The sequence below is a fragment of the Netta rufina genome, assembly GCF_964035555.1.
Source record: "Netta rufina genome assembly, chromosome: 10".
Taxonomy (NCBI): Eukaryota; Metazoa; Chordata; class Aves; order Anseriformes; family Anatidae; genus Netta; species Netta rufina.
Genome location: NC_140133.1, coordinates 21,196,136 through 21,207,089, shown reverse-complemented (window position 1 = coordinate 21,207,089; position 10,954 = coordinate 21,196,136). Strand labels below are relative to the sequence as shown.

At 42.0% G+C, this 10,954-nt stretch overlaps 1 protein-coding gene across 1 annotated transcript; it reads right to left on the bottom strand.

Annotated features, from left to right (window-relative positions):
* Positions 1 to 5,523: 5,523 nt before the first annotated feature.
* On the bottom strand, positions 5,524 to 7,674 carry LRRN1 (leucine rich repeat neuronal 1; the record flags this gene model as incomplete). Its single annotated transcript, XM_084292643.1, has 1 exon — positions 5,524 to 7,674. The coding sequence occupies one exon, from the start codon at positions 7,672 to 7,674 to the stop codon at positions 5,524 to 5,526; it is 2,151 nt and encodes a 716-aa protein (XP_084148769.1).
* Positions 7,675 to 10,954: the final 3,280 nt, after the last annotated feature.

Sequence of the window (10,954 nt, the reverse complement as noted above, 5' to 3'; positions counted from 1 at the left end):
GTTTTAATTCTCGTGCCCAGCTGAATAGGCTGCTGTGGGAAAGCAATTGTTAAAAAAATAAATAAATAAAAATCTTGTAAGAATTTTTACTCCAGTTGTGTGGTTGTGCGCGGAAATCTGGCACTGCAGTTTGGAAAGATGCAGATCTTATCTGGATCACTGAAAATCAGTAACTCCACTGAGGAGGATAGGATTTAAATCCAGTTCTGGGGATGGGGAGAACAGAAAAGAAAAATTATGGTTTCAAGTGATTTTCACAGAGAAAAAAAAAATAATAAAAATGTCCATATTACAGAATTGCACTGAAAATGTTTCAGAGCTGTTCCGAATTTCAGGTAAGTGAATGCTTCCTGAAGCACTCCGTGAGGATCTGCTTCGCCTGCCCGTGCAGTAAGGCATCGCTGACATTGAGGAGAATCAAGCTCGTAGCTCCTTTTGCTGCTTTGGAGAATTCTGCGTAATGACCCATTCCAGCTTTTCCAGTGTGTTTCTTTGTGTTTCAAAACCTACTGATCTGATTCAGCATTCCTTTGGTCTACATGACATAAATACACAATGGTGCAAATTTTATGGTAAATCTCCCCTACCTTACTAGAGAGAAAAATGAGTCTTTTGTTACCTCTATACCAGCAGAAAAAATAACAGAGGCTCCCCAGGGTGCTCACAAGGAAGGAGAAGAGCTTTGGAGCAGAGCCACGGGAAGACATTTAGCTTTTTTTTGTTAAGAGGAAGAGGAAGCTCTGTGTGTTAGAGTAAAGGGGAGGCAGAACGGTACCGCCGAGGTGTTGCCTTGATCTGAGGCTTGCTGACAGTCAGCAGCAGCTGTGGTCTCCAAAGGGAAACAGCTGAAAGAAAAACAGCGTAAGAGGTACGTGAAGGGAGAAAGGCTGGCAGGGAAAATGGGTAGCTGCAAAGGTAAATACAAATTCCAGGTCCTTTAGTGAGCTCTCATGGGATCTGCAGATCACCAAGGCTGTGGGAGGGTTTGGGGCAGGAGGAGAGGTGGGCTGCAGAGCAGGTGGACTGGGGAGTGCGGGGCTGAAAGCTCTCCAATATTAAAAATCCCAATAGTTGGAAACTGCAGTAAAATATCAGGAGGATGGCAGTTCGGGAGAAACACAAAACGCTCACTTCTGTCTGACACCGCAGAGATCTTGTCTGGAGCTTTTGGCAGCGGCGCTCTGTTTTACAGGGGCACGGTGGCAGTGTTTTACCAAGGGCTGTGTCCAACAGCGTGCCATGTCTCCAGCTCAGGCACTCGGGTTTTCCTGAAGAAAGAGGTTTGATGTCAGCACATCCAACATCCACCTTGCCCTTTGCTCTTGGGGTTTCCATGGCTGTGGACACCGGGACTGCAGCCCTTGTGCTGCCGGCAGTGAGTGTGGAAGGCAAATCCCCGCTGCGGCAGAAATTTGTGTCCGTCGGAGCCCTTGGGTAGGATTCAGGTCCATCACGTTGGGTTGCAGGATGGTGAGATGATTGGGGCCATCTGCCCCCAAAATGTCCCGTTCCCTGCTGGGTGTCCCTGCAGCAGCAGCCCCCAGCTGCTTATCGCACTCAATCTTGGGAATTTCTCTGCATGGTGGCTTGTCCTCAGTCTTGTTTTCAGGGTTGCCAGCACAAAGTGAGGGGAGTTGCCCAATTAGTTTCCTCGGCAGAACTCAGAGGCCCCTTTTATCACTTGTGTCCTGGCCTGTCACGGGGCAAGTTTATGTACTTGTCAATGCATCTCAGGCATGCTGACCTTTTTCCAATTCTGGCACGTTTTGTAGTGTTTATCAAAGAAACTGAGGACTGCAGGGTGTAGCCAGGATTATTCAGATCTACCTACGGTGAAACCAGTGGTCCAAACTGTCGGCCTTTTCTCTTTGTAACCTCCTTTCAGTAGCAGTATGCATTGAGGAGGTGGGGTTGGAGGGCAGAGCACAGCTTTCCAAAAGCATCAGGTGTATCTGCTCTGTAATCCATGACCATCTCCAGTAGGAGCCTGGGCCCATGGGTGAAAATATCCCCTCAGTCCAAGAGGAGGCTCAGATTTAGGTGAGGAAATGCAAAATGCTTGTAGCTGGAGCACCGAGTACCACACTTGACTGAGCTACTTACTCTTCAGGGGACACAGAGATTTCATTTGGGGGCGATCAAGTGGAAATAACGCTGCAAAAGTTTAGTTGGGTATGAAATATCTACTCTTACTCATTTCTAAACTCTTAGCCAAATCAAAGATAACAATGTTGTTTTTTTTTCCTTTTTTTTTTTTTTTTTTTTTTTTTTTCCTCCCATGCTGTTTTTAAAGCAGCCAGGCTCAATCTCTGCTTTGGAGCAAACTGGGGGTGTTTTTGTCTGCAGCGAATGGTGGATGCAAATACATTTTGAAGGCAATTAGGCAAACAGAGTATTTTTATTTTTGCTTACAATGAACTGCAAGCACAAAATTGTTAGGACAAGGTTGAAGGTTATTTGCTAAGATTGTATGCCACATGTCATTAATCTCTTACCCGCTATTTTACTTTTTCTTTTATTAGCAGAATCTTAAGTTTCCAGGAGAACCGTACAGAGCTCCAAGGGGACAGATTACAAGGCTGAAAATACTTATCACTGGTGGCTGTATGTGCAGAAAATGCAGCATTAGCTCGGGGGCTCTGGCTGTTCAGCTGTTCTCAGGTAACCTGCATCTCTCTGCCAGAGCCCCAGCTACCCTGAAACATTACAGACCAGCACATCCAGAAGGGTATGACTGTCAGGAAGCCGTTTCCTCTTGCTGTTCTTGAACAGCATCACTCTAATGATAACAAATGACATAACTCTGCCAAATAGGTCTGCAGGGAGCAACAGGCACGTAATTCCCCCAGTGGAAGGGAACATATTAAACGCTGCTCTGCTTCCTCTACCCCCAGCTGCTGTCGGGTGGTTGCTGATCAAATTGGTGAGTTGCTCCTTCCTCCTGCTCCACGGCTCCTCCACCGGTTCGACTGGGGGCCGAGAGGTTGGCGTGATCTTGGTACCGAGTATTTATGGCATAGCTGCACGAGTGCTGCAGGCAGGTGGTGGAGAAAGGGGCTTGCTCTGCAGCTTCTGATACCTGTTCAGTAATTACTTTCTAAGAGAACTTTCTGATGTCACGCAAGTTGGGAGCCGTAATTTTGCTGTCAACCTCGTCCTCGCTGTGTCTTTTCTCTGGAAAAAGTAGAGTGAACCTTCACTGCAAAAGAGATCTCAGTTTTAATTCATCATCACCGTTAGAATAATAGAGGCAGTTTTAAGGTGAGAATAGCATATAGACAAGATGGTAATTATTGCTCTGAAGCTTTTCTGGAGGAGAAGGCAAGAGGAGAATTTCCATTAACATGAAAATTAAGTACAGGAGAAGGTGACAATAAATGTTTTCAGCATGCTACTCCTCCATGACTAAAAGACGCCTGCCTAATCCCAACATACAACTATCGTGATTAAAAATTTGAGATCTCATGAACATATAAAATATTGTGTATAGCAGAAGTACTTGATTTAAATGCATAATTAATACCTTCACTGAGCTTTACATTGAAATGCAAGATCAACAAGGCATGTCTCTGAGACGCATACTGGAGTTTTTGCACCAAAGCACTGTATTAGTGAACTATGCAGATAACTTGTCTCATTTTCAGACAGTTGGCTGTAGAGGAGAAAGAAGTTTGAAGCTGTCTATTTGAAATTTTTGGGGGAGCTCTATAATTGTCTTTTTTTTTTTTTTCTTTTTTCTTTATTTTTTCGGTAAGTTAGTGAGTTAAAAAAACTTCAACCCCAAGATCCAGGCACATCCATTATTTTAACAATTAACTTTTACTCACCACAAACCTATTTGGTATGTAAAAACATTGAAAAGGTTGCACACTGACATAAAGTGGTCATAAAGCGTAGAAAATTCTGTGCTTGCTGATTAAGTATCTCGTGTAACCATAACCAAATGCTTCACCAGAAACCCACCCTGCTTGTGACTCGTGTGCAGTCCCTGCTGAGAACTTGAGTGGATTCAGAACAGACAAGGTACAAAGCTTCTGTAGGTTCAACTGCAAATTATGCATTTATATTATACCCTGTGCTTGCACACAAACACCACTGCTTTTGGAGGTTTTCCACTTTTAGTGTACTAATTCACTTAAATACTGAGAGTACTGCTTAATTTTAAGCCTGTAACAAATACAGTTCTATATCGGACCCAAACTTTTACTGTTTTGATAGTTTTATCTATCTTAATTTCTGCTTTTGAAAGAACATTAATCCAGTTCACATTTTTTTTCTTTTTTTTTAATGTGTATGCCAGAATTCAACTGTTTTATTTCAGCTTGGTAGCAGTGAGTTGTTTGTTTTTCTAACTGATCATAATGACAGCTAAATGTCAGCTTCGTTTCTGTCTTAGCTCAAAATACAAACAGAAGAATATACAAAAAGGAAACTTTTCTTCTTTTCACAATGATTTTTTTTTGCTGTGTGCCTTATGCCAAACAGTTTTGATTCTGCATGTTACAGTCTAAAAGCCATACTGATATATATATTTCTAAATTATTTTCAATATTTTGCATCCAGTGCAGAAAATACTGCTATTAAAAAAATGTGTTTAAAAAAAAAACAAATAAACATCCCTGCAACTTTGAAGTGTAATTCCATCAAGAGAAAACCACAATATTTTTATATAACGTTTTGGATATATTTTATGTCAAAACATGATCACCAGTCAAACTAGTGACATCTAAAACCAATACATTATTGTGACTTCTAAAATAAAAAATCAGAACAAAACTAAATTTATTATAGCTCCGCCTTCATTAAACACCATGTGTTGGTGGCTTAAGCACAACAAAAGTCTAGTATTCTTCAAAAGTGTCTACTAAATATAATAAAAAGAATAAGAGAACAATTAACATTTAGTCTGTTACACTAAAAAACTGGATGTACGTTTTCTATTGCCTGTTAGCTTTATCTAAGCCTTTTCAACAACTACAAAAAGAAAATGAAAATATAATTCATTGTTCAAAGTCAAAAACATTCAAATCAGTTGATACAACATTACAGTACAGTCAACTAACATCATTCAGGGTCTCCTTTTCTCGGTTTGAGTCCTCAGACCAGTGTTACAAAACTAGTTCAATGCAGTTTCAAAACTGTATGTTAGCTTTGCAAGATACTGTACTCTACTGATGGCTTCAAAGGAACGGGGTTGTGCTACTTTTGCATCACAGGGTAACCCCAGCCTCTCATTAATTGTATTCAGCACTGTAGTTAGAACAGCGTTAAGTTTAGCACAATAACTAAAAGAAGGAAGAAAAAAAAAAAAAAAAAAGAAACTGGGAGCTAGGTGAAGCTGCCATTTGTGTCAAACAATTGCGATACGCTATACTAAAAAATTCTGAAATATCCACCTGTCCTCACCACTCTGCCACAAGCTAGCAAAGTCAAAAATACAAAAGTCTTCAACTTCTCGTTTTTGCAGAATAAAGCAAAAAAGTCTTTGTGCTCCTTACTACCAGAAGCAAAATATCCTCTGAGTTACCACATGTAATAGCTTCTGGATGTGTCGACTTGGGTTGGCTTGGTCTCCGCAGAACCATCCTTGTCCTTTTCACTGTCACCTTCCCAGAGATTAATAAGTGGAGGATAGAGCTCGTTCAGTGGGATTGAAGAGGTCTTTTGCATATATTTTTTCAAGGAATGGTGGTAGTTTTTTCTCTTAAATCTTTTTGCAATGTAAACAGAAATGGAGGCAAGACTAATAACGGCAAACATTGATCCCATTACTGCCGCAAGAGCAGTGCTGGTTTCTTGATCTGAAATATCTAGCGCAAAAGCTGCATTTTTTGTTGTAACATTAACGCAGGACCTCTGTGTTTGTTGATGGATGTTTGACACGGTTAGACACACTTCATAATCTGTAGATGGTTGTAAATGCGTGAGGTTATATTCGTGTACATCAACGGGGACCCGAGCAGTGTATGTAATGTGAGGGTTGTCAATCTTCATAGTAGCTGATGACCATTTTAAATTGGAAGTCATGACATTGGAGTTAACCTTCCAAGAAACTAAAATGGAATGCGATTCGGCTTGCTTGACGTAGATTTTCAGAACCTGGGTACCATCCAAGAGCGTCCCGTTCACCCGGATAGTAGCGACCCTCGTGTCAGCGCCTTCTACGTTTTGAGCCACACAAGTGTACCTCCCCGAGTCTTCGATCTGAATGTTGGAGATTTCCAAGGTACCCTCGCTACTCAGCTTGTATTTGTCGGAGAGACTTTCAACAGTTACTTTATTTCCCAGAGGAGTGACCCAGTAAATTTCTGGCTCGGGTTCTGCCATGGCCCGACAATCTAAAAACACCGTCATGCCGATGTCCAAGTTTAAGTGATTTGGAAAGGTCTCGTGCGAGATCATTGGAAGACATTGCTCGTTTGAATCCTGGATCAGCACCTCCTTCACCTGCTGCCCTCTGTACTCGGGAGGCATGGCGCAGAACATGGAGAGAGGCTCCATGAAACGGATGTTGGTTTTGTTTGAGTTGATCCAGTGAATGACACAGTCGCACCTGAGCGGGTTACTGTGGATACTGATCTCACGCAGGTTTGGGAGGGATTCCACTGTTTTTTGGTAGACGGCATTCAAGGCATTGTTGTTCAGCATCAGGCTCTCCAGGGCAGGAACGTTGCGAAATGCCAAACGGTGTATGTAAGACAGCTTTGGGTTGTTGGTGGCTTCAAGCTTGGTGAGTTCAGGCAGGTTGTCCAGCGCGTACCTATCGACGGAAACGAGTTCTCCCATGTTATTGATTCCAAGCTCTTTCAATCTGAGCATGTTTTTAAAATCACCTTCTTGAATTTTATGAATGGGGTTTTTGTTGAGATCCAGAAATTTTAGATTGGGAACCTTCTCAAGCGCCAGCTGAGGGACTTTTACCAATTTGTTGTCGTAGAAGGAAAGACTTTCAAGACTATCCAAGCCCACCAAGGCATTGCCAGGGATGTCTGTGAGATACATACCTGCCAAAACCAGACTCCTTAAATTGGAGAGTGGCTTGAAGTTCATATCTAGTATTCCAATCACGGGATTTTCTCCGATCATCAGAATCTCTAAATTAGGAGTAGAGTCAAACCAACGGCTGTCAATAACCTTTAATTTGTTGGAGTTGAGATGTAGTCTTAAAAGATTCTTCAGGCCAGAGAATGCATTTGCGGAAATGCTGCTGATCTGATTATGATTTATATATAACTCCTGAAGGTTGCAAAGGTCTTGCAAGCAGTAGTCAGTCATCTCCGTGATCTGGTTCTCCTCCAGGTGCAAGGTCGTTAGCTGAGTAAGGTTTGAGAGCCCCACGTCTTTGATACTTGTGAAGTTATTTTGTGAAAAATCTAATTCTGTTAAATTAAACAACTGTTGGAGTTCGTCTGTGGTCTTTGCGATATTGTTGCTTTGTAACAGAAGGACTTGAGTGTCACTGGAAAGATTGCTGGGGATTTTTGTTAGGCGAAGGTCATTGCAGTCAACTGTTGTGGCTTCCCTGTACGTTGACTGCGGTGTAAACCATGGCCTGATTTCACATACACAAAGCTGTGGACATTCATTGCTCTGTACGGAAGACTCAGTTAGTGAATTCATCAACAATTCTAGCACCAACTGGCAAACAGTTAAAACCAATCTAATCTTAGCCATGCTGGTCAGCTAGTGAGTTCAGCTCTCCAGCCCCTTAAAGTAACAATAAATTGAGCGTGTAATTTGTTGTCAGGAAGAAAATGTAAAGCTTAAAATTTAGGGTGAAAGGCTTGGTCATCCAGAAGATGAAAGTCGATTTTCTAAGGTTAGAGAAGACAAGAAATGGTCTGAAGGCTCTCAGCCGCTCCTCTGTGTCCCAGGATCTTCTGCAAATCGGTGCCTGAAGATGTTCCTGAAAACAGACAGGGATATATGTTATGCTCATCTCACATACAGTTAGTATATTCTTTGATTTCTTCATCCTTTAAAGAGAAGTATCTGAAGACAGTTTTAAGTAAATTAACATTAGATCTCTTAAGAAAATTCCTACTTGGTGACGTGTGTACGTTTTGGAACTCTGATAGTTCCCAAGTGGTTCTAACAATACATGTAATCAGCTGAAGATAAAACTTTCAGATATCTTTCAGTTTTACTATGCAATATTTGTTTGAACAGCTTGGGAAGTGCCAAGGATCTAGGATATGCGTGTGGGGATGGGTGGGTCCCAAAGGAGCGTTCAGAACACGATCCCAGGTAGAGTTCAGGCTGCCATCGGGATCCCACTGCCTTGCATTTCAGGTATGTATGGGATAGGAAGATGTCGTTTTATAAGTTTCAAGCCAAATGCATAAGAACTTTGCCAAAATTCATCAAAGTTAATCAGATCAGTTCCAGATAACAGTTTAGACTTAATCCAGCTAAGCACCACACAGTAACACTAAATGTAATTAAATGAATGTACTGCCCTTATTTTAGCTGCTCGTTCTGCATTGTGTCACGTGTGGATTATTTACCCCGATTCCAGTGCATTGTATAAACCACAGGATCATATCTCTTTTAGCCTGAAGTTACTCATCAAAGAGCATGTTTAAATTAACCCGGTGGTGTCCAGTGTACACCAGAAAACCTGTTGTGTTGTGAGTCTAAGCACACATTCAAGGAAATGACTAAACTTGATAAAATCTTTCCAATTCTTTGTGGAAAAGGTAAACTACAAGAACCAGTCTGTTGTATGCAAACCCGTCTGTTTGTTGTGCTGTAACAAGCACGGATACAATTATGAGATTTTCTCCTGTATGTGCAATGATGCAGCGCGAGGTCTGCGCCGTTCAATGCAACCACTGCTGAACTTCCAGCTCAGAGGCGGGCCTTGCTTTCGGTGGTGCTGGCTGAACTGTTTTTCTCCCCCTGGTGATCATGGTGGTGGTTGAATTAAGTACAAAGGATACCTGAGCAAGGCACACAACAATTCTGAATAATGACTTATAAATCAGGCCTCTCAGAATTAGAGGTGACGCTCTGTATCTCGTGCTATGGTGACTGCAGTTGAGGGATCCAGATGAGGTTTGGGCTTTTTTTTTTTTTTTGTAACTGAAATAATCAAGTTGTGTTATGTCTGTGAGAATGTAGCACGGGTAGACTAATAGTAGAAAGAGGGAAATAGCTATTATTAAAAACCAGAACCTAATCAAAGCCCACAAAAGATACCGCTATATAAAATAACAGAACTAAACACAACTTTTAAAATAGTTCTAGTCCTCTAGATAATGGCAACAGGCACAACATTTATATTACAATTTTATTCCAGAATCTGGTCAGCATATTGAATAATGACACCGTATTTATTTCAGGTTACTATACGCTGTAAGCAGCACACACCAAAGAGCATTTTTCTGTTGGCATGTTGACGTGTTCTGTGGGTGTGTGTTGGGGGAAGGGAAGCAGGAATGTTACCCGGAAAGCATTTGACCCTGTGGAGTTAGATTTTCGGTCTGGTAGCGAATGTTTCAATTTGGGATGAGAAGACCCCACTGGAAGGGGGAAAGCCAAACGTAGGACAAGCATTCCTTGTCAAGTAACTTCCACCTGATCCAAAAGTTGACTAAGACATTAACTGCATTTAAAAAATAATCCTAATAGCACTGTAAAAGTAAGAATATCTGTTACTACTGCAGAGTGATGGAAGCTGATGTGCACTGAGTCATTCTGGCTCCAGTTACCCCGCAGGTACCGCTGCAGGAGGGGATGTGGCTCCAAAGAGGCGTTCCTCCAGAGGCTGTCCTATCCCTCTGCTCCAGGTAGGACAGCAGGGAGCAGCCCCTGCCTCCGAAAGCGCTACTCCTGCGGATGCCTTAGCGCTGATTTAACTCTGATGTAGTTGCATGAGTTGTGTAGTACTTTAAAAATGAAACTGCCCGAAAAAGATTTCAAAGCTTCTTTTAAAATGTGGGAAGACATCTACATTTAAAAAAAAATATAATTGGAACCTTTCTTTGTTGAATATTTCTATCCTCTTACTTGCATGTTGCGTTTATTGTTCCTCCTCGGCAAGAAGGCATCTCTGGGTTCACTGAACAGACTTCTGGGGTTTGGTCACTGCAGACGTATGATTTTACAAGTTACCAGTGACATTTCTCTTCTCTAGTTATTTTCTACTGCCAATGGATTTAACTCTCTTTAACTGGGAAATGTTCTTTAGAGATGACCCGCACATTATTGTCTCCGATCTCCTCCAGCCCAGGGCAGCATGGATGAGGCTATAAATGAAAAGGCAGCGCAATCAAAAAGTAAATTCTGCTCAGCTCCACGTGCCCCGGTCCCTTTTAATGCCGTGCTTTGTGGATGGCGGTCAAGAGGCCATCGTGTAAGGGAAAAGCCACACCATGGACTTTTGCTGTACCTGCTGCTTGTGCTGCACAGCCACATCCATCGCTCTGGGGAACTAAAAATTCAGTGAAAAAGCGCACTGCAAGCTTTAGATGTAAATAGATGGATCAGGTCAGAACATCTTAGCTTTTTTTCTTCTGAAAATAATATTTAATGGGGGTCTTGTGATCCGTGGCACTTGTTTTAACTGTGTGTTAAAAATGTATTTCTGTTTAAAATACTGGGTGGAGAAACTTCCCCTAAATATTGAGGGGGTGTGAGACAGTGGTGGAAACTGCAGGCTGCCCTGGCCTTGTGACCTGGGTCCTGGAGAGGCTCGGCAGCAGCTCTGGGCTTTGGGCATCACCTTCCAGCATTTTGTGCCTTCCCTAGTTCAGTACAATCCTATTTCCTAGTGCACCAGCCCACCATAACAGTCATTACAGGTGTTAACTTGATATCAACAGAAATACTGCTTAATTTTATAGGAGAGAGATGGAGGGAATTATTTTCCAGGGGCTCAATAAATACATTTTCCATAGCACCTCTCAGTACCCAGTGCATTAAGAAACCACCTTTTACCCAGTAAGCAAAT